Source organism: Serinus canaria, chromosome 20 (assembly GCF_022539315.1).
Source record: "Serinus canaria isolate serCan28SL12 chromosome 20, serCan2020, whole genome shotgun sequence".
NCBI classification, from domain to species: Eukaryota; Metazoa; Chordata; class Aves; order Passeriformes; family Fringillidae; genus Serinus; species Serinus canaria.
The window spans coordinates 6,347,166-6,371,124 of NC_066333.1; the positions used below are offsets into that span (position 1 = coordinate 6,347,166).

At 46.3% G+C, this 23,959-nt stretch overlaps 1 protein-coding gene across 1 annotated transcript; it reads right to left on the reverse strand.

Moving 5' to 3' along the window:
* Nucleotides 1–20: 20 nt before the first annotated feature.
* On the reverse strand, nucleotides 21–23,959 carry SLC13A3 (solute carrier family 13 member 3). The gene is made up of 13 exons (XM_009092996.4): nucleotides 23,849–23,959; nucleotides 14,684–14,949; nucleotides 14,197–14,360; nucleotides 10,285–10,351; nucleotides 9,372–9,557; nucleotides 8,403–8,528; nucleotides 5,910–6,005; nucleotides 4,095–4,199; nucleotides 3,039–3,136; nucleotides 1,728–1,840; nucleotides 1,270–1,431; nucleotides 793–930; nucleotides 21–206 (listed from the first exon to the last, which is right to left on the reverse strand). The coding sequence occupies exons 1-13, from the start codon at nucleotides 23,957–23,959 to the stop codon at nucleotides 21–23; spliced, it is 1,818 nt and encodes a 605-aa protein (XP_009091244.1).

The following is a 23,959-nucleotide window of genomic DNA, read 5'->3' on the forward strand; positions in this document are numbered from 1 at the left end:
TTCCCCGGGGGTGGCTTTGTTCATATTTTATTTAGTGCACTTAAAGTGACATTTTCTACAGCTGTCACAAGTGAGGTGGCATTTTCTGCATGGATGTTGGCCCATGCAGGGAAGGTCCCCAGCTGGAAGATGCTCTTGGCCCATGTGTTCATAGCCAGGCTAAGAAGCAGAACTCCCATAAGATTCATGAGCAACCCAGTTCTTGCCTACAAAAGAAATACAAAGACAGCTGTTGAGTTTGGACTGGACATCTACAGCATGTGAAGCACGAAGCTATTTGAATGCAAACATTATAAAAATGGAAGGTTTAATTGCTGTTAATATTAGCAACATTTTAAGCAGGCTTAAAGCCACAAAGGCCATTCTGCAGCTGCTTACCAAGCTTTGATCCATCAAAAACATTAACATCTGTTTAGCCTCAGGAATGTGAGCAGGAACTGGGACTAAGCCTAATTTTACTCACTAAAATTGTTTCACTGAGCTGGGGAAATTTTCCTGCATCCAGAAACCAATGAAAGTTGAGCTGTTGACACTAGAGGAACAGGACAAGGGGCTGGGGGATGCTGACCACATTCAAGACCACTTTTTGTCACCATTTAGAGCCATGGTGGCTCCAAATTTCAACTTCATGCAAGCTCCTTCCATCCTGTGTCTTCAAACACTGTTGAGAACAGTATCAGACTTCTGTCTTCTCATTTTACTACATATTGAGTACTAACAATACAGAAAAAACCCTTCTTAAAATACTCAGGCTGATCGTTATCATCATTTTATGTATCCAAAGGAACTTACCATATCCTTGACCATCAAATGTCCAGAGGAAAAGGCAATTGAGTTGGGAGGTGTTGAGACTGGCAACATGAATGCATAGGAGCATCCTATAGTTCCTGGTATCATTAAATAGAGGGGATTCACTTTCAGACGAATGGCCTGGAAAACCAGAAAGGAACAGAAATTGGACCCTGGGGATTTGAGCTGCCAACAGATGAACCAAAGGATGCAAATAGCCAGTGGGGCACAGCCCCATCCCACACTCTGTAATAAACAATCACATCTCTCACAACAAAGTCTGAAGGATTATTATCCTTCAGTGCCCACGTTATGCTACAGGAGTTGTTGCTCCCAAGGGTTTTGAAGAGCCTGAAGCCCAGGAGCAGGAAAATTCCCCAGTGCCTGTCCCAGCACAGACCCAACACAAACCAACCCACCCAAGGGGCAGGGCAAGGAGGGGGCAGAGGGAGAGCTGCTCTTGCCATGGGATGACCTTACCAGCTCTGCCAAGACAGGCAGAAAGATGATAATAGTGGCAGTGTTGCTGGCAAACTCCGTGAACAAGGCAATGACAACTGTGATGAGGATGACAGCCACGGGAGGTGGCACACCCTCCAGGGGATGCAGACGGCCTCCTATCCACACAGACAAGCCAGACTCCTGCAGAAGGGAGAGAAAAAACAGGAGTCATCCTCCTGCATCCCTGCAGGGGAACTGGTCCTCTCCTAGAACTTGTCCTCAGGGTGTCTCACAGCAAGCAGCTTGCAAGGAGTTGTAGCCTCCTTAGATATCTGCTGTGTATTGTTGTCACTTGGAGTTGACAAATATGTCCTTTAGTGTGATGGCTGCATTGATGCAAGTTTTCCAAAGCCCAACGGGAACACCAAGTGACCCCCTGATAAGATCCAACCCTGCTGGGCAGGATGATGCCACGTGGCATCTGCTGTGGGCCTCACCTCACAGCCCTTGGCCATGGCAAAGCCTCCTCCAAGCAGCAGGATGATGTTCCAGGGCACTGTCTCCTGGGCCTTCCTCCAAGTCAGCAAAGGCTGGGTCTCTGTGTTTGGTGCTGGACAAAGAGGAGAGGCTGTGTCAAACACCCACCCAAAGAGGACCCTGACTGAATGATACCACAAGTCTGATAGCAGTGCTGAAGCTCACTGATCATGAGTTGCTGATCAAATACACACATGGAGTGTCTTGAATTAGCCAACTAAAGGAGTATTTAACTTAGTATCAGATGTAAAAATAAAACTAAAGACATTCTAGCAATAGTTTTTTTTTGAGGTTTTCTTGATTTAATATTTAATATTGGGTTAATTTTCTCTCTGTAACAGATATAAACATTGTCTTCAACAGATGGGGGTCTGTAGAAGGAGGAAATTTTCTGCCATTGGAATTAAAGATGTTATTAATTTTCCATTTGTCATTCAACAGCCAGTGAGTTTAACAGCAGAGAGCTCATGTCCCCTAAAAGCCATTTCTTAACACGTGGTAAAGTGAGCTCTGTTGTATGGAAGGATGCACTAATGGGACTGAAATTTTCTGTTGAAAAAGAGCACATATTTTATCCACAGGAGGCCTGTTTAGACATCTTCCTGTGTATGGACAAGACAACAAATGTGCATAACTCAGAGCAGCTGCTTTTTTGTTCCCACAGACCCCAGGCAATTCTCCATCATCCACAAAGGGCCTTCATCAGCTACTTCTCTCCATTCAGATCATCTCTTGTTCCAAACAGTTTCTTAATTAAAATTTGTATTTCTTTGCTCCTCAAGACAACTGACCCAAGACTTCAAAACCTGCTGGAGAGTTTGAGCTTTAGGAGTTCAAATTACTCCAGCAACTGGGGAAGAGCACCTATATCAGAATGGACAACTAGCCCAGCTCTGCCCTCTCAGAGGTCCATGCTCCCCTTGAAGGACAGGAGCCTTTGGGAAGTCAGACCCCAAACCTCTCTCCACCACCAGGGCTGCTGTGGTAAATGAACACCCATTTCAGGTCCCTTCATCCCACCATGGCATCAGCCCTGACAGCTGCATGAGCAACTGAGCCTTTCCTGCCATCAGCAGCAGGGCAGTGACTGCAGAGCCTCTGCTGGTATTTCAGATTTAAATAAAAAGCCTCTCTAGGATCAAATGTCACCTTCAAGCCACCCTGCTCCACACTGCAGCTCCAAGGGGGACAGCATTGCTCCTTGCCCCATGCCTGCCCTGCCAGGACACTGGCAAGCACTGAGTCCCTGCCTGGAGGGGTCTCCTACTCACCTTTCAAGTCAAACCACCACCTGAAGGAAGGTTTTTGTGAAGGGAAGAAGAACAGTATAATCACAATGGTGATTCCTGTAACTGCATCTGAGATAAACCTGTCCAAAAGCAGCAGAAACACTTGTAAGAAGCACAAGCCTGTAGAATTACAAAGTTTATGAGAACAGGGATTTACCAAAGAAGATTACAAGTTTCCATCAGGTTTAAACAATGCTTGTTGTTCAGAGTTCTTTTCTTTTTTAATTCCCTGTCGAGCTAATTTTCTACCATGGGCTGTGAACCCCCCAGAAAAGCTGCCCTACAAAAGTAAAAACCAACATCTAATCCCCTCCACACTGATGCTTTGGTTTTCTGATTGCAGAGTTATAAGGACAAGTTTCCTGAGCCTGTTGCAGGGAGGAAGAGAGACAGAGCCCAGATCATCTTATTTATTTGAGCTCTTGGCAAAATGCTCAAACTCTCGGGTGAAAGGCAGGCTCCACCCAGTAAAATTATTCACTGATAAGGAAAAGGTCCATAACTACTTTGTTAAATTAAGGAAACATTTATCAAACTAGGATTTTATTTGAAAAAACCCACTAAACTATGAAGGTCTCTTCTTTTAAGAAATAACAACACCCTCTCTGAGCTCTAGCATCCCCTAACTGCTGTATCTATTCATCTTCACAAGGTGTGCTTGTCACAGGGGACACAAACTTGGCAAACAGACAGGATGGCACTCAGAATCAGCTCCTGCCATCTCTCTTCAGTCTTCAGACCACTGGTGAAATCAGTAAATTGCCTAAAGAAGTCAGTATTTCACTGTAAATATACCTATAAACAGCATTCCCAACATTAAATCCTAGGGATGGCCTCAGACACATCACAACTTCCCACTAGCTTCATGCACCTCCTCTAGGAGACAGAAAATGCAAAGTTGGCTCTGCTACTTGATTTAATTTATTCCAGGAAATCTGAGTGATAGTGTTAAGCAACACAATTAGAAACTCAGGAATGTCAATGACTTGGAAATGTTACTGCAAAATGGCAGAGTGGAAGGAAAATAAAAAGTCTTACCCTGGTGCAAACAAGCTTGCCCAGCCTGGAATGAATTTGGGATCCCTGGAGAACAGCATGATTGCAAACATGCAGAAGAAGAAGAAAATTGCCTGTTCTGCAAACCTGAAATGAAAAGAAATGAGGTTAAAATGCTGATGTGCTAAAGGGGTGGATCCAAGCTAGGACAAGTATCCAGCTCCTGCTGCAGCATCTTGGCTGAGAAGTGGGGCTGATTTTCTAAAACCAGCTACACAATCTGTCATGACACATTGGGACAGACTGTAAATCTATTTGCAAATAATGGAGTTTGCCAGCAATAGTCTCTTACTGGAAAACATTAAGGAGAGGGAAGATGGAGATCAGGAATGTCCCAGCAGTGGGATGCCAGGCTGACCCTCTGGGTGTGGAAGGGCCAAGCAGCTCCTCATGGTCACTCCTCTGACCATGTCCCTCCAGCCAGGGATGGTGGCACTGCAGCTCAAGCCATACAAAAGGATGCCTGAGATTCAAATCATACATGAGACAGCAGGAACAAATTCCTCCAAGGTCAAAATCTAAACACTGTCCCTTAGACACATGACAAACAGCAGGGTAAAAGGCAATAGCATTCACTAAGTATCTAGTGGGGTTAAGGTTTAACCAAGGCTTAAGATGATGCCTCAAAATTCTATTTAAAATCTCTCTGAGCACAGGAAGGGGCACACAAGCCCTTGGGAAGAGGCTGCTTGAACTGATTTTTAGTTATGGGGTTGCTAATCAAATTGGTAGAGCTCAGCTTAATGGACTTTCCCACTCCTAGATCTCAAAGTGGGACTTTGATTCTTTCAGAGACATTTTGCAGGCTGCTTGATAATGTACTGAATGGAACAAATAAACCAATTGCTTTCATTTACAGCACAGGCACAGAGAGCTGTCTTTGAAGAACCACTCCATGTTCCACACAACAGAAATAATTACAATGTCGATAGCCTGACACAAACATCACTGGATATTCACAGCACTGCCCTGAGTATGAAAATATTGTTTTACAGATGGGGAAACACAGACCATTTAAGGAAATGGTCTACAGTTTCAACAGTCTTCAGTGGTCTTGGCTGCCCAGAAATCAGTGGATGGTTGGACATATGCAGGGTTGGATTTCTGGAGATACTCAGCTTTTCCTGCTTCTCCCTTTTTCTTGGCATTTCTCAGAAGTCTAAAACTCATGTTTCTTTTAGCTGGTGCCTTACTCCAAAATATAATCCCCATCATTGCAGTTTGTACCTTTGTACCAGCTTTTACTTTCCTCACTTGACTAGCATAGTTGAGGGAATTATTCAGAAAAAAAAAATTTGTTTCCATGGCATGGATCTGATTTCTTTCTGTATACTTTTTCTGAGCTTTAACATTTCTTAAAGTATATCCACAATCCATATGATTCATATACATAATAAGATTCATCAGCCTGCTCAGCAAATGCCTCCTGTTTTGCAGGACAGGTATGCACAAACCCTTGAAATCCAGCCTGTGTTGGTTAGCACCTAATTCACACAGAACTGGGTTTGATCCTGGAGTAGAAAAATCATAAAGAATAATTGAACAACCCAGCATGAATTCCCTCTACACCAGGAATGTTGTTCTTCAGAAGATTTGAGTGCAAGCTGCTATTTCCAATTATTCATGCCAGCAAAGGTGAGGAGGCTGGAGCATGCAAAAAGCAAAGTTCAGCAGGTTACAAACAGACTCAGTAGAAATATTGGTATAATTTTCTTTAAAAGTCCTCCACTCTTAAAACAGGATGTTTCCAAACCCACTTAATTTCTTTCTCATTTCTATCCCAGCTTTACAACTCACTTTGTTGGACCCAGTTTCTGATAGTCCTCCTTTATCACCTCCTTGGCTCGGGCTTCTGCATCCACTCTTAAATTTGACTTTTTTGTTTTCCAGCCCCTGCCAAGAAACACAATTACATTGTTATATGGATTTTTACAAGCCTCTGACCTAAATGACACATAGGAAATAATGCATTTTCTATGCAGCACATGCAGGACTTGGTGTCCTTCTCCAGCACCTGCTCTTCAAGGTTCAAAGAGCTGCACGTCTCTGGCAGCTCAGTTTGTGTTACCTTCAGATTATGAAGAATAACAATGAAAATCTCTGCTGAGATAAAGGTAATAAGGCTTTATTTTATATGTCCTTTTTCTCTGCATTCACACAAAGGGGTCCCTGCAGAGGTGAGGAAGTTTCCTCTCATTTATATTCTGAACTGTTTCCTCCAGCATGGGCTGTGGTTGCCAAATGAAAGTCCCAACATTGCAGGATTTCCTTGTCTTCCTTCCAAGCAAGTCACCTACTTGGGCAGAACTACTAGGAATAGGGTGACACAGAAAATTAATCTGCCCCTTCATTTTTCAAGTCACTTGTAATTTCCTGGGTGATCCCAGGATTCTGCTGAGGATCAACAAAAATGTGAGGAATTTCTAAGTGGCCAGGAATGTTAATGTGCTCCTGGCTAAGCCTCTTAGCATGGCTGCACTGACTGCTCACTGTTTGCTCCTTTGTAGCATGAGCATACAAATGATATATTCATATCTTGCACTTCATCTCCCATCACATCCCATGACACTGAACCTGGTTTCCAGCACTGCCTGTGACCTTGACCCAAACTACAACCCCAGATTTCTGTCTCAGACACAGATGCCCATCCCCGTGGTCCCTGCCCTTCCTACATTCATTTGTTGTTTCAAAGGCTGGCTGGATGTTCTGTAGAGATGAATGGCTGATCATTCAGAAGCTCCTGCATTTCAAGTTCCTGGCCCTTTAATTTCTTGGTTTTGGGAGGTGTTATTAATAGCAGCCTCAGCCCACTTCAAAAAGATCCATTCCCCACAGTCCTCCACTCTTAAAACAGGATATTTCCAAACCCACTTAATTTCTTTCTCATTTCTATCCCAGCTTCACAGCTCACTTTGTTGGACCCAGTTTCTGATAGTCCTCCTTTCTCACCTCAGCCTTTTAGTGCCTTTTGGATTCAAGCAAAGCCCAAGTGTCCACCTGCCCATGCCCTGCTGCAGGCACCCAGGACCTGCACACAGAGAAATCCAGCCCCTATCCCCAGGCAGTTACAGCCCAAGCAAGGCTCCTGTGGAGCCTTGGCTGTACTTGAGGAGCCTTGCAGTGTCTCCTCCACCACGGGGGAATTCTGGCATCCCTGCTGGCCCAGCTATCCCAATAGAGCCCAGCCCTGTGCTGGGGGATGAGCCAAAGCAAACACTGAGCATCACGTCCCTGGGCTCCACAGCAGCTCTGCCTTTCCCTGGCCTGGCCTCTTCCCTCACCTGAGGGGCTGGGGATGTGCCATGCCCAGGGACACGGGAATTCAGCTCTGCACAAGCCCTGGCACACGGTGAGAGCAGCAGAGCTCTCAGGAGAGAGCTGGCCAAGCATCACACAGCAGCACTCAGAGCCTCCTGAGAAGCCCCACCAGCAAGTCAAGGACAAGCTCTTGGCATTTTCTGGATTAAAACTTTCCCATTGATCTTTTTTTCCCCTATGTCTGAGACAATGTAAATATTTGGACACCTGTTCTTCTTTTTCCCCTCTCCCCACATTTGCATTTTAAAGTCAAAACAACAATTAAAGGCTTTTCTAAATATCACGAATTCTGTATGGTCCCTGGAGAAAGCAAGATTCTGACTTTGCTACCATCACTTGTGAGAGTGTGGAGGGGGAAAAAGGTCTCCACATGAGCAGCAGAGCAGTGCTGCAATTGCTTTAGGTTGTGCACACTGAGGGGTTGCATGTGTCCAGCAAAGATTTACAGGAAAAACATGTTATTCTCAGTTACAGATTAACGCCTTGTTGTAAAATTAAGCCCTGTTGTGAAGTAATCTGTTCTAAACCCAGGTTTTTGCCCCAAGAAGAAATCCTGTCTCTTTCATGGGGAACTAAGATTTTATCGTGGTGTTCAAAGCTAGATTCCAATTTTCCTTCTGTTATTAAAAATCTGCCATTTACCCTCCATAGGCCAAGGTCAGGCAGTAAAACACCCTTTAAAGATTATACATTTAAGTGAATAAATACAATGCATACTCTGTACATGTATTTCAGCTGGATAAAGTATATGTAACTATGAGATATCTTTCAAACCTTCCTATTCTATTTCAGCTTTTTAAAAATAGATTACTTGTTATGGGATGGGCCTGCTAGAGTTAGTTGTAAATTCCTCCACTTTCCAGGAGATGATCCTGGGTGATATCAGTAGATTTAGGATGAGAAGCATAATGAAAACATATTATAATGCTAATATAACCAGAGCACATATATGTATAGTGAATCTCAACATACCTCAGGTTAATTCCTCCATACAGGATGGAGATCCATAGCCATCCCATGAGAAGAAAAATCAGCATTAAAGGAAATGCAAACATAAACCAAGAACCAAAGTTCACCACATCACATTCTGGAAAATAACTAAGCAAATGGGAAAAATCAAGTTAATGCAAGATGGGAAAGCAACCCTTCCATCCATGGGTAAACAAGCATCTGAAATCAGCAGTGAAATACCCCACAAACCTGCCCCTGTGCATTTAAAAACTACCCCTGTGAGTTAGCTGGACATAAGGATATGTCAGGAGAGTTGTGTTGGGACAACTCCCAGGACACCCTGCCACCCCCATCTCACCCAGCCCAGCTGTGCAAGCCTGCAAGGAAAGTTCTGGAAATCTCCCTCCAGCTGACCAATGCCTTCATGCAAAGATCCTCCTGAATACCCAGGATTAAATCCTGCTACAGAAACTGCTGGGCAGCCTGGACATGAACCTGGCAGGGATGCTGCAGTGCCCAGGACAGGCTGTATGTACTTCTTGTAGAGGTCAGGAAAAGTAAGAAATACCTGTGGGCACCTGGGCTGGCACAAATCTCTGCTCCTATGCACATAGGAGGAATATTTTATAACTAAGAAGTGGTGTGTTCATTATTTTTCTTTCTCCCATACATCAGTAGCTATAATTGCTCACAAAGCACTACTCAGTCTGCTTCATCAAAACAGTTACCAGGTTAATTGTAGGTGTGGAGTCAAGTCCCATTAAATTCAATGGGATTAAAAGCATCAGTGAGGTGAAGCACACATGTTCCAGTTTGGCTGAGAGCCTGCCTGGCTAGGCTGGAAATCTGCTTATTAAGTCTAAGGCTGGTGCACTCCCTGCTTTCATTTCCGAAAATGTTCTGGAAGAGCATGGATTTTTCAAACTCAGCAGGAAGGAATTTCCTGCAGGGATGATGATTCACAAGGATCCCCAGGACAGCCTACCATACCTCTTCAGCTGTCCCAGAAGGATGAGGTTTGGTGCAGTTCCTGTCAGCGTTGCTGTACCTCCAATGCTGGCTGCATATGGGATTGAGATGAGGAAACCTTTCCATATGTTTGTTTTGTATTCCTCCTCCTTCTTTAAGTCTGAGAGAGCATCACTGGAAAGCTCCTTCTCCTCCGCCAGATCTTTGCTTTAAAATAGTCCAAAAGAGAATCCGGTGAAAGCCCTGGTTTAAATACAGTGCAACCACTTCAGATCCTTGACAGAAGGAAAAAAAATCCCAGTTTTTACAAATCCAAGCTAGCAGTGTGCTCAAGGACACCTTAGCAGCTCGGTGCTGCAGAGGGGTCTGCTTGGTGAAGAGCCACGTGGGACTGTCAGCCTTGCAGAGGACAGAGCACCCTCAGACCCATCCACAGGAGCTGAGGGTGCCTCTGCCTTGCCCAGCCCCTCAGCAGCTTGGAACACTGAGCATGAAGTCCACAGGACTGCCAAAAAGGAAAAAGAACTAAAATTTGATAGATTTGAGGGAAGAAACATCTGTTCCTGTGTTTCTGAAAAGATGCTTCCTCCCCATCCTTGTTATCAAAGCAGGACCATCGCCAGTGTGCAAATCCTAGGGGGTTTTACATCATCAGCTTCACACATTGGATGTTCCTGAGAAAACCAAGGCACAAATACCCAGCAGGAGACATCCCTGATTTCAGAGTGGCTGAAAAAAACCTCTGTAATGATTTGGACATGCAGAGGGATGCTGGACACACAGAGGAGGGTTTCTATCATCAGGCTGCTGGTGACTGGGATGTTCGGTACAATCAAAACATTGCAATGATTGAATTTCACATTCCTAACACTTGGTCTAGCTCAGGGGATAATTCTCTCTCAACTCTCTAATACAAACTTTATAGTTAACTTACTCCTCAGTACTTGCCAGAAACTGCATCTCAGTTGGTACAGTGTAAAGTTTATTCTGCTGTAAAGATGCTGAAAAAGAAAGATGAGGACTTTAAAACAGTTCAAAGCATCTAGAAAATTCTCCTTGAACCAAACAGAGGGACAGAGGAAACAACTACCATCTTAGAGGAGGGGCTGTGCAAATGAAGGGTGAGCTCACACCAAGAGGATGGGGTCAGGAGCTCACCTGGCAGGGATGAAGGAGCCCTCCTCCTCCTGCCCCTGCTCCAGCCCCACCACAGCACCCAGCTTCTCCTCCAACACCCAGGCACTTGGTCCCTTTACAGCTTCTGCCACAGAAGGTTGGCCTTTGGGATCTTCTAACACAGCCAAGACTTCAAGGGTATCTCTTACCAAGTCATGGGTTTGGGGGGGGGTTTCTTGGGGGAGGATTAACTTTAATCATCCCTAGGAAGGAACACTGTATCTGTAAGGCAGGTTCCCCAAGGCACAGCAGGGGAACTGAACTTCACAGAGCTTCATTCCCATGGGGTGAGAATTTTACACCCTGCAGACATCTAGTGCAGTCACCATAAGGCTGTAATTCCTTCTTTAAAGACAAGAGTGAGACACATTTGGGGATTAGGTTTTGTACCGGGTGCTCCAAAAGCCGCCCTTGACAGCAAGGACCATTCCAAGCTCATCAACCTCTCCACAAATGCCAGACCCTGCAGGCTGAGCAGCCAGTCCCAGTACTCTGGGAGCTGCACACCACTTACCACACCAACCCAGGGGAGAACTCAGAAATCAAAAAATAGAAATGCAATACAATCACTCTCTGTTACCAGACCTGGCATTGAGGCTCATGGCATTTGTGGTCATGGCTTGACCTCATCGGGTTGGGAAATGTGCTACCAAACCTCATTTTCCACGTTTCCTCACAGGACTGAAGCACTTGTGAGTTTTATCCACCTTCAGCCCAGGTGGCCCTTCCCCACCCCTGCTGGCTCTGCTGCCATTCCTTGTCCTCTCAGCATGGTTTTGGTTCCAGAGGTTTGTGTGCCTGCACTTCCCTGTGCTCTGCAGACAGCTACATACAGAGCCCAATTCCTGGTACTGCCACTCAAGCAATCCCCAAATTTCCTTGCACCCCTTCTTAGCCCAAAACCCAATCCCATTCCACCCAATGTGACCCAAAACCATGGAGACAAGCCAATGGTCAAAGTCTCTGGACTCACTCACATGTGCACCAAGACACCGTGCTCGTTCCAGCTCAGTGAACCAAGGATTTTTGCAAGGTCATGTTTTACACATGGCTAATTTCCTGAATTGGAGGGAATTGGCTTGGACACACCCATGCTGAGCTTCCATCCCAACCTTGCCATGATGAAGGGATGTAATTAGAAGGATGAACATTAACCCATGGTTGACTGTTGGTCCCTCAATGGATTTAGCCCAAAGGCTCTTACACTTCTGTCCCACTGAAGCCCAGTCCTGGCTCTGCAAAAACTTTTCATTCTACTTCAACATTTTTTGGCTTTTTTCCCTTTTTTTGCCTGGAGATATTTAAGGTGCTCAGAGAAATGAAATATTGCCAATGAGGGGTTAGTGGGCAGAAGCAGAGAGAGGTCAGGCTCACTGGCACAGCAGCTTCCAGCTTGTCACACACCTGTTGCTGGAGATGTCAGATAGAACTGCTCACCTCCAAAAGGAAAGTTCTAGAAGCTGAAAAATGTCTTTTGGTGTCAAATTTATAACCCTGCTTTGATCCACCAGAACCAGCTGGGACTTCAGCCTCCCAACCTCACTGCCTGCTCTCCTGCATCAGAAGCCAAGCGTGTGAAAATGAACAGATCATTACACTCAGCTTTAGCTGCCAATGACACAAGAATGTAAAATATTTGCTGATCTGTAACATGCTGCCCACATGGTTGAGCATGGACATAAGTGATCAAAATCTTGAGATTCTCTCATCAGGAAAAAAGTGTCACCAACTGATCAGAGATCACTTAATTTCAGGCACCATGTGTGCAAGCAAAGTCCTACACAAAACTGGTTTCATACACTGTGAGTCAAATGCTTTGAAATGTCACATGTTCTTTATTATATTTTAAATTGTTATTTTTAACCACCCAAATATTTTTTATGAAACCAAGTCAATTGGCAGATGGATTTTATCACATGCCATTGTACAAGTTTTCTTCCACATACAGCTCTCTTCACAAATGAATCTTTTTTGAAGGACAGATCACAATTCAGAGAGGTTATAAACATTTAATAAACTATGAAATGAGTATACCTTTTTGTCATCTGCACATCTCCACTCCTAAGTGTAATGTCAGATTCATCTCTTTTGACTGACTTAGGGTTTAGGGCTTCCTTCAAGGAACTCAGCTTTGCTCATCCATCCAAAAAGATTACAGGAAAGAATAAGTCTACCTTGGAACATTAAAGTTCAAATAAAAAGTCTACATAAAAATGCAGATTTTGATGCATGAAACGTACATTTTACAGGCTATTACTCCTTTGCTTGGATCATAAATAACTTTTAAAAGCCTTTATCTCAAAAAAAAAACCACACCAAAAAAACCATAATCACACCATCTCATGGTATTTGCAAAGCATCACTTTATTCATTCTTCTACCTGCATGCCCCTCCCTTGCCTTTTCTGGTTTCTCTTACCACTGCAAGTGTGAGTCAAGGATGTTAATTCTGTGCTTAACAGTGTCTAGGACAAGGTGGGGAATCTTCCTCTCATGAGTTCCCAAACTCTACTGTACTTACAGCCACAACTACACAGTCAAATTCAGAGGCTGGGGACAAAAAGGTTAAAAGCAGACTGACAAAACACAGAACAGGAAATTGTAGCGAGGAAATCAGTGGGGTTGATTTTAATAGATGTGAATAGTCAAAAATTCATAAGGCAAACATGATAAAGCAACCTGGAGTGCAAAATATCTCATAATTGCTAAGCATCAATGAAGAATGATTAACTGTATCTTTATTAGATGTGCACATGTTTGAGCCTTCTTCTGGGGACTCCTTTATTTGCCTCAGGACTCAGCAGGAACCAAGAAGCCACTGCTTTTAAATCACAGAGGCAGATGAATTACTAATTAGTGCAAGAAGAAGCAGCAGCAGAAGAAGAAGCTGTGGGCACTGCTCCAGCTATCAGCAATAGCTGCAAAGGGGATGTCAGGATGTCATTTCTGGATTGCTGTTTCTCATCACTGTCTGCCAGAAGCCCAAAGTTCTGGTGAATGGCTTGTGAAGAGAGGGCTGGAGAAAGACCTCACCTGGCCACATACTCCTGACCTATGCTCAACCTGCTCAGGAACAACACCAAACACCAACATGAAGATGGAAAAAAATCATAAAGCACTTTATAGAGAGATAATAACCCTGCCAGCCCTCCCTTGAGTCCTTGCTTTCTCCTCCAGCTCAGGCTGCAGTTCCATGGGTGAACAAGCAGGGAAACAAGAGAACACACATGTCCCAAGTGCACGACAGCCCTTGGTGCCACAGGGAGGGACCCCACTCATCACCTGCCCCATCTACAGCCCTCCCTGGCTCCAGCTATCCCCACTGCATCCCTACAAATCCCACCACCACCATGCCACAGAGCCGGACTTTAACCTGTGCCAGCAGCAGGTTTGTGGAGCAGGTTGGCAGGGCATTGCCTCTTTTTGGTTTTCCAGGCCACTCAGAAGCTTTGCCTCCTGCATGACATGAGGAAAGGGCAGATAAAAGGGAGTTTTCTGCCAGTGTTCTTCCACCATGGGAATAAAGTGTGCAGTAAAGTGGGACCAGCCTGAGATTGAGCTGCAAGCTAATGAACATGGTATTTGTGCCAGTGAAGTCAATAAAATGGGGCAGACTTGAGGGCAGCAGGGCAGACCTCAGCTGGCTTTTACTACTGCCCTGTCTCAATTACCTTGGTTTTCTTCATTTTCCCTGTTCAGATCCTTAGATGTGTCTTTCTCCCCAAAGAGGCTTTTTAAAATTGCATTTGCAATTGGAAGCATCATAGCAGTGGAGGCAGTATTACTTAACCACATGGACAGGAAAGACGTTGTCAACATCATCCCTAAGATTAGTCTGAAAGAGAGAAAAAAAGGAAAAGCTGAATTTCTTCAGTTTGGCAAGTTCTCTGACACACTGGGAGAGAAAGCTCATGTGCAGAGATAACAAAACCAATACCAAAAAGGATTTCTGTGACTCTCCTGAAACTGGGTAGAACCCAAGTATGGGACTGAACCAAACAATTCTCCCTGTGCTGCATCAGCCCAGGGGCAAACAGCTGAACAGATGGAGAAAGGGGGGTGTGGACAGCCCCCACTGTTGGAGCAGCACAGCAGAGCCCCTTCCCAAGCACCTGCAGCTCACATCCCCCAGGGAGAACCCCCTGCCCCCATAGTCACCTGGCTGGCTGGACTCCCACCAACATGAGCACCCGGAGAGCGATCCTGCGGTGTAAATTCCACTCCTCAATGGCTGAGGCCATGATTAAACCACTGAGGAACAGGAAATTGGTGTCTAAAAAGTATTGTGGGCAAACTTTGTTAGATGGGAGGATGCCCAGGAAGGGAAAGAGGACGATGGGCAGCAGAGCTGTCACAGCCAAGGGCAGGGCCTCGGTGCACCAGTACAGGGCCATCAGCAGGATCACATAGAGGCATCTTCCTTCCTGCAAAAGGAGAAGAGGAAAAGTGAGATGTGGCATTACAGAGACATCTTGCTACTTGGAGACACTTAGAGAAGCCAAATGCTCCAGTTCCTCCCTTAAGGATACAGTACTTCTCCCAAATCATTTCCATCAAGTACAACTTGATTGTTGTACTTCTTCCTACATTGTGTAAGGGGTTCAGGACTGATCTGAGACCACAGCAAAACCAAAATCCTCCTTGACTACCTGATCTTCCCACGTGCTTGCAGGCATCAAACAAGGAATCTTTGGAGACCAGGAACTGCCCCACAGTATTGAATTAGGGCTGGCATTGCTGCTGACATTCTCAGGTGTCTGACCCATTTAATGTTTGTACTTTCCCTCCAACTTCCGTAGACCACGCTCTGCACAGCTATACAAAAACAGCCTTGGGAGATGTGTGTCCCCCACATTTGCAACAGGCAGCACTCAGAAAGGTTTCTTTTCTTGGATCAGTCTCCCAAGAGATTTATGAGAAGCCATTCCATGGCAGCTGGTGCCAGTCCCTACGGAAATCAGTAAATCAAGCACCCCGGTGTCACAGCACTTCCTGCGGGCCGGCATCGCCCGGCTTCACCCCAAGGCTGGCAGAAACCCAGGGCCCCCACACCACAGCAGGAATTCACCCATCCACCCAGGAGGCACAAAGCAGACCAAAGCCATTTGTCACCACAGCCACGGCCAAAACAATGAGCAAAGGGAGGAAGTCAGGAGAGCCCAGGATGGGAGAGCCCAGCACAGAGCTGAGCTGGTCACAGCAGGGCTGAACAGGGACATTGTCAGCAAGCACAGGCAGAGTGCCCACAGCACTATAAATAACTGCTGAGCATCACTTGGAAGCCACAGAACTATTTATTTTATCACTTTTCCAGCTTGTTGTGCAGGTTGAATTGCTGCTCAAAGGCATCTCTGTCCCTCCTCTGGGACCTTTCTCCCCTGGACCAAGTCTGGGCTTCTGAGAGGGAGATGATGGCTCTGCTCCCTGCCAAGGCTGGGGACTGTGGGGAGCTCCATTCTGGGGACAATGTGGCCTCAGCCCCATCATTTGAGGGTTCAGCCAGGCAGCAGGGCAGGTACAGCACAGCCACACCTGCCTGTTCACCTACAAATAATTTGCTGCAGGCCTGGGCTGAAGGAGGTCAAAAGCAACAGGGATTTATGTTCCCCACATCTGCAAGTGAGGGTTTGAAAGGTGGACAAAATGAGAGAGTCCCTGATTTTCTTTTGGCACCCAGGCTTTGCACTGACAAGGGGTGCTGCTAGCAAGGCCCCAGCACTTCAGTGAATGTGGAAACATGAGCACAGCAGAACTGAGTGCTACTGATTTTTGGTTTATACATTAATTGTAGTAGTGTCAATGCCTCATTTGAAGTGCCCAAGATCTGGATTTAAAGATAATTTTCAGACCTAATTTTAGATGCCAATAAAATGACATATGAGAGTGTGTGAAGCAGAGCCCTCAGGCTCAGCCCAGCCCTGGCACCTGGCTGCTCTCATGGGCTCCCTGCTCTTCACTTCCCCCAAACCAGCAGGACCAGAGCAGCAAACCTGGCAGTGCTAAACTTGACAAAAATAAAGAATCATGTTTTCAAGTGTTTGCCTCTAGATTAGTGATTCAATTCCTGTGCCAACTGATAATTCCTCTTTACTATGGTTCTTTTTATATGCCAAATAAATAGCTTTGCTCTCATTAAGCTCTTTTCCATTTGACTTCCAAAGACCATATGGATAATTTTTTTCTCCCACTGGCAAAATATTCTCCAGTTTCCTGTAAGAAAAGTTGCACCAAAGTCAACTTCAAAATAAAGACACTTTAGCTCTTACTGGAGTAGAGCAACTGAAAATATTTAACAATGATACAAGAGCATATCAGTGAAGGCTTTAATTGACTTTACAAAATAGATGATGTACAATTTAGAAAACTAATTATAAGTAATGGATATTTATCCTCCAGTGCATGGAAAATGTTCTGGAAAACACTGCAATGAGACACAGCATCAATCTAATAACTCCTCTTCGCAGCAAGATCAAAAGCCAAGGGGTAAAAATGAAACAGGGCAGAAAGAACTGCTATGTGAAAGGCTTCCCTGAATTTTTGAAACCTATATGGATCAACAGGAAACCACCTGAAGAAAGCAGTAGTGCTGTTTATCCAATTTATTCTACCCTAAAAGAGCACAAATTGCAGCTATATTGAAAAGGTTTTTCAGATAGGACCACCATTGAAAAAAAAAAAAATAAAAGAACAAGACCAATCCACAATAACTTCAATTTCAATCAAGAATTCACCAGAATGAAAAAATTAAAAGTTACCAATAAAATTGAACCAAACTCTATATGAAATTGAAAGTTTCTTTAATTCAAGATATTTTGCAAATGTTAATTAATTGATGTCCCCAGTGTTTGGTATGTTTGGTTAGCACAGAAGCAATAAATGCTAACAAATGTCAGGAGAATGGTGCTTTAGGGATTTGGCCAGGACAGGCTGGGCTGAACTTGCTGCTCTGTGTGGCACCATCACCTCCACATGATCTTTATCCTTCCATCCCTTGGCTGCATCCTTGTCAAGACTCCTTCTACTTCTTGTATCTCCCTACAGCTTTGTATTTATATTTTTCAACAGAGCTCTATCAAAGTTCATGGTGGCACATATCAACTTTAAAATGGATCCTGTGATCAGGTTAATTTTACAGCCATTTAATGATTTCCAGGAAAGCACTGGTGGCTCTGGACTGCAGCAGTTCTTCTTCCTGTTGCTCAAGAGCCTTGGGATCGACCTCTGCCCCTCCAGACACAGATCCTGTCTTTGCTACACTCAAAGCATTGGGGATTTTCCACCCTGGGGGACCTGCTGAGCTGTGGCAGAGGAAGCCAAGCCACGAGGTTGTCTCCTGTGCTCTCTGGGAAGGGCAGATGAGGTGCCCCAGGGAATGTGGGTCAGGTGAGGCGAGCGGGCTCACCCAGGCAGAGCACTGAGACACAGGCACTGCCTGGAAGGGACACCAGGACCTTGTTCCCCATCAGACCCAGTGCCCACAGCTTCCCCACCAGGCAGACTCAGGGCTCAAAGCAGCCCTGCCTTGGCACTGCCAAATTTTGGGTTTTCTCCATCAGCCCCTGAATGCTGCATGATCATCACAGCCCCATCAGCCACACAGGATCCCCCACCCTCTAACCAGGTAAAAGAGTGGCAGACAGGGCTCCTCCAGGACTGTGATACCAAGAGAGATTTTGGCTGAATTGGAGTCCTTTTATCCCTGTGCTATCACAAAGAAACATCCTACCTGTGCTATACAGAACCAGCTGGAGCAGAAAACAAGCTCTGAGTGTTCTCATGGCACAGCTGTAACTGTGCTACAAACCCCACTGTGCCCACTGCCTGTTCTCCAGCAGGATGGATCTGGGAATCTGATTTCTACTAACCCAGCTCCTGCAGGCATTATGTAATCTGGACTCAGCCCAAGCCCTGTTTACCAGCCTCCCTGCCAGTGCAGTCATTTTGCTCCTGCTGGCTATTTGCAGAGTGGCTAGAAAGGGGCCAGTAACACAGGCCACAAAGCTGCAAGAGCTTCAGGGAATCTATTTTCCTCTGCTAAAATGACATAAAGCTTAAACACTTTTATTTAAACTCCTTGAGGTATTTCATAGTTGGCAAAAAAAAATAAAAATCTCTGTTTTAAAATGAGACAGCTGAAGCTCAGATAAAGTGGGCAAATTGAGTGTGTAGCAAAAAGTCACCAACTCAACAAAGAGCAGCCTGGTAGACTCTTCACTGCTCTTGTCAACTTTCACACATCCCATGCACACAAATACATTAACCACCTTGGCTGTGGAGAGCCAGTCCTGTGGCTGTGTTGAGTTAATTACATATTATGATCTCCCACCATTTAGGGTTTTTTTAATACTTCCCAAGGGAGGCTACAGATCAGCCTGGCCTGTGGTCAGCATCCCTGGTGATCTCCATCTGTACTGGGGCTTGTAGAAATACACCCACTTTATTGGCACACAACAAACTCTTCAGGCAGCTCTTGCAAAACTACTGGATGGAAGTTGTCTGAACTTATAGATTTTAAAGTAGCCAGTGTTAGATGTATGAAATTTAAAATTTCTGTCGCAGTAAAAATATTTATTATCAGTCAATTTCTTATGCTATAGGATTGCACTATCAGAATTTTGCTCAGTACAGAACAAAAATTCTTCACTGAATGTGGCTTTTTCTGCACTGCCCAACTGGCAACAGATTATAACATTTGTGTTCATCACCCTCAACACCCTGCCCAGGGATTTCTTCCATATCTCTTTTCATTGAGCCACAGAAAAAAGTAGTTTGGAAAAGATCTTTACAATCATTGAGTCAACCATTGCAGACACAGGCAGGAATCAGGCAGACATGTTTTATATGCAGAATTAATATTAACTCTTGTCAATAAAGACTTCCTTTTCCCCCAACCCAAGTATTGCTGCTTTCACATCCTCCCAGTGCCAGCTTGCTCTTTGCCAGGCTGGCCCTCTCTCTGGACTGAAGCTTACAGAGGATGTGGTAAAATGTCACTGTACCTGTCACTGTACCTTCAGTTTTCCCCCTCTTTCCCCACTGAAGTTCTTGCTCTCATCTTTTAACTGACCATTGCTTCCAGTTCTGTGAAACTGGCCTTCCCAAATCCCCACACACAAACACTGCAGAGATGGACTTTGTGTATGAAATGCAAAAACCAGGCTACAATCACTGCCAGGCTGCTCTCAGGACTGTTCACTGCCTGTCCCTGCTCCTGCTCTGCTCTCCAGCCAGGATCCAGCTCCCTCCAGCATGCAGGACAACCCACTCCCATCCCCTTTGTCTACATTTGCATCACCCTCTGCCCACCAAGACACCCTTCATGCTCTCTGCTTTCCAGTGCAAGCAGTGTCATTTTTCTTCTGGAAGATCTTAAAGTCTCCTTGTACAAACCAGGAGGACCCATCTCATCCAAGTTAATTTTAAATTGCTCTGTGGCCACCGAGGAAGTCAAGTCTGTTTTCTGAAGGCACTGGGCCCTATTTGCCTGCTCAGAGCTCCTTTTAGCAGATTTGGCTGCCTCAGCTGTTACCCAGCCAAGAGGCTGTAGACATTGAGTTCATTAGAAGCTGTTGGAACAAGCTCTTTGCACAGCTCATTAAAAGTGCCCCCATGCCCCTTCCAGCAGAACAGTTCCTCCAGCCCCTCCTGCCCTGCCCCAGCTCTTTGCAATCATTCACAGCCCTCCGAGCAGGGGGGTCACAGGCACTCCCACTCACGGGACAAATATTCAGCCATTTCAGCAGCAACCAGAGCAAGAGGTGACACACAGACCCCTGTGCAGAGAACTGGCTCCTGGGGAGTGGCTCCACACAGAGCACTTCCTTCTGCTGCCTGATGTCATGGACACAAAGCCCTGTTCCAGGCACAGCCTGGGGAGCACACCCTGAGGTCTCAGCAAACACACCCACAAAGCAGAAATTTCATTTCTCTATTTAGCAGAAAGGAGGCTGCAGACAAAACCATTTACACCAACTTCCCTCTACACAACCACCACCTACAGCAATTAAAAACAAGGGCAATTAACATAACAGCAGCAGTCACCATCCCTCTGTGAAGGGACTCACATGAGGAGAAAAACCACTGCAGAGTGACAGCTGGCAAGAGCTCTGATCACGTCTTGAAGATGGGGACACTGGAGTCCATCACCAGTAAGAGCAGACCTGATGGATGATTTTTCACTTTTGTGTTTCCAGGAGGATGTCACTTAAGTGTAGGTTTCCCTGGAAAACCCACTGCACCCCCATCACAGGCTATCACTCAGAAAGGACATACTAACCCAAGGAGCCACAGCCTGTTGTGTTCTATCAGCTTTAAGTCATGGGTTCTTGGTCTCCAGATCCAAGTGAAATGTTGCCCTTGAAACCAAAGCTGAAGTGGCTTTTTATGGTAGAAATCCTTTGGGTGATTAAAATTGCAGAGCATCCCAGCAGGGGGAACATAAATGGTGACACGATGTGAGAACAGATTTTTGACATCCACAGAGAGGAAATTACTGCAGAGGTGCCTGTAAGACACATTCTCACAAGGGAAGGCTCATCCTGAGAGCAGCAGAGGCTGAGCCTCACTGCTTCTCCTCCCCTACCAGTTTCTGTTGCACCCTGCCAGGCAGCATTCCAACGTGCCAGCAGGAGCACAGGGCTCTCCAGCTTGTCCACGTTCCAGATGCGCGAGCGCTCGGCAGCATCGCGGCTGTTACAGCAACTGCCCATCACGCAGGACCCCTCCTGCACCCGCCTGCTGTCCCTGGATGCCCTGCCTGGGACAGGCTCCCAGTGACTCCAGCACAGCCCAGGCAGTTGAGTTCTTGCTGGACACCTGCAGCAGCTCTCACGAGCTGGCTGCCCAGGAGAGGCCAGCCTGGGCTGCAGTCCCGTGGCAGGACAGACGCCTGACCGGGGCGGCGCAGTGAGGGCATGCAGCCTTTGCCATCACATGCCAGGACAACTTCCACACTCTGCCACCCCTGATGCCATGCCTGCTGACCCTGTTCCTCCCCCTTGCTGCTTTCACAGTGTGGTTAAAAGCGTAACCTGCTCCTTCCCCTCCCACAGCCCCTCGCGGCCCGGGCTGCGGACAGGGGGTCAGGCAGGCTCCAGACGTCAGAACTTAATCCCCTGTTGATGCAACAGCAAGTTTCTTTTCTTGTTGAACAAGTGAGAGAGTTTAGTGTTGAAACCCTGGATAAATCATTGACCCCTGAACATGAACAGATACAACTGTGTACAGGAGTTAGCAGCTACAGGTTCCCCCCCATGCCAAACCTTGGGAGAACTTGGGGCAGCTGCAGTTGGACTTGCTTGAAATACTCATTCATGTGAGCATCCAGGTTTTGACAGGCACCAGCCAGTGGCACTGCTACCACCTGTGATGCTTTAAAATCCATGGGGAATGAAGAACAGACCCCCAAGGCGAGCAGCAGAGCAGCCAGCTCTGCCAGGATCTCCTTCCATCACCACAGCTGTATCCCTGCTTTGCCGCCCGCTCAGCTGCAAACATTTCCACTTTCCCAACATCAGATTTTCTTGAATAAAACAGCATTGATCAGACCACCCTCCCCATGAGGTCCTCCATGGACTGCACCCTGGGGTGGACCACCAGCTCACTCTGGGAGCTGAGCAGGAGCGAGCAGCACCAGGACACCACAGAGACATTTTGTAGTTCTGTACACATACAGAAATCCCTTTCCTGAACATCCAAATCTTTGTACAGCTGGTGTGACACTGCACACTTCAACCAGCACACAGAGCACCTAGATCAAGGTGAGCACTGGGCTCATCTGTGATTTGTTCTCACAATTAACCACTGCACAAAACCAGACATGAGCTTGGACTTAGCACACAGTGCATCTCCTCCCTCTCTAATCCTATCTCACAATTTTACCAAGTGCCAAAGCCAAACAGGATGCTATTAAATACACTAGAAGTCATTTGTTCAGCTATTGAAAATTAATGTTGAAATGTAACTATTTAATTATGCAAGGGAATTTAGTACCTGTTGTGCAATATGTTTTCTGCTCCTTGAGGCAGACATTTAACACAGTCCCATTCATAACTCAGCCAACAATATAAAACAGAGGAAAAAAGTGACATTAAATCCAAAGAAATGTCTCTTTTAATATATGGTGTCACTAAAAAAAAAAACAATGGTCAATCTATATTATTTTTTAATTTAACAGGTGCATTTTGCATCTCAAAGGAGAAGGTTTCACCTGACAAGCACTGAACAGGCAGAACTAAGTGCCAGCTTTGTGTCCTTACAGCACCTAAACTATTCCATATTCACTACATACTGATCATCACTTATTTTCTGACGTAAAAAGAGTCATTCTCAAATGGATCTGAGTCAGAACACGAGGGTGAAATCCGGCTCACACTGAAGTCAACGGTGCAAAATTCCACAGTGTCTTCACTGCCCTGTGGACTTCCACCCAAGGCTCAGAGGTTCCTGGTGCTCAAGAGCTGTGCAAAAAAAATCCTCCAGCCCCCAAAGTCTTGCTGCAGATTGCTTTATGTGCAGCTCATCACATGCTAAAGCACAAACCCTCAGAGGAGGCCAGTTTCCACCTTTACAAAACACCACTTATCTTACTCGCAAAGCCTTTTCAGATACAGCACCAAAGGTCCCCCTGAGTCACCCACAGCGGGGCGGGCACTCCCAGCCCCGCAGCACAACCAGAGGCACAGCTCCGCAGCTCCCTGTCCCACTGCCACTCCCATCGCTCAGGGGATGTGCCAGCAATGCCAGGCAGACTCCCAGCACCGGGCACTTACCTTCTACCCCAGCCCTGCAAAGCCCCGCCCTGGGTGATGCTCCTCTTGCCTCAGTTTCCCCAGATGCCATTTGGGCGCTACTGATAAAAACTACAGGGCGCTTGGGTACCAGCAAGAAGCACTGATCATTGCCCCTGAGCTTGAGCTGATACGATCCTCCCACCTCCCAAGGTCTATATAAGAAACATTAACTAGAATTCACGTTATCTATCCCTTCTTCCCCCCTTCAAACCCGACATGACCGCAGGACTCCCAGCTCCATTCGCACTTTAAAAGCGTGAGGAGCGGTGCAGCCCACTCTGCTCCGTGGTCAAGCCCTGGCAGGCAGCAGGGTGACCTTCTCGAGAGGCGAACTCTGCCGGTGGCACGGAGCCCCCAGGCTGCGTCCCCGATCCTCCCAGGGTGGAACGCCGCTCCACGCACTTGGAGCTCCCGGTGCAGCGTCCCGGGTGTGTTCTCCCGCTCCGTGCCCCGCAGACTGTCGGTGCCCGTGCCCCTCGCCCAGAAGGGGGGTCCCAAACCCGCAGCGCCCACCGGGGTCCCTCGGCGGTACCTTGGGAGGGAGGCTGAGCAGGATGGGCACCAGCGCCAGCGGCGCGCACAGCAGCACCACGAACCTCCGCACGCTCCACGCCTTCTTCACCAGCGCCCCCAGCGCCGCCAT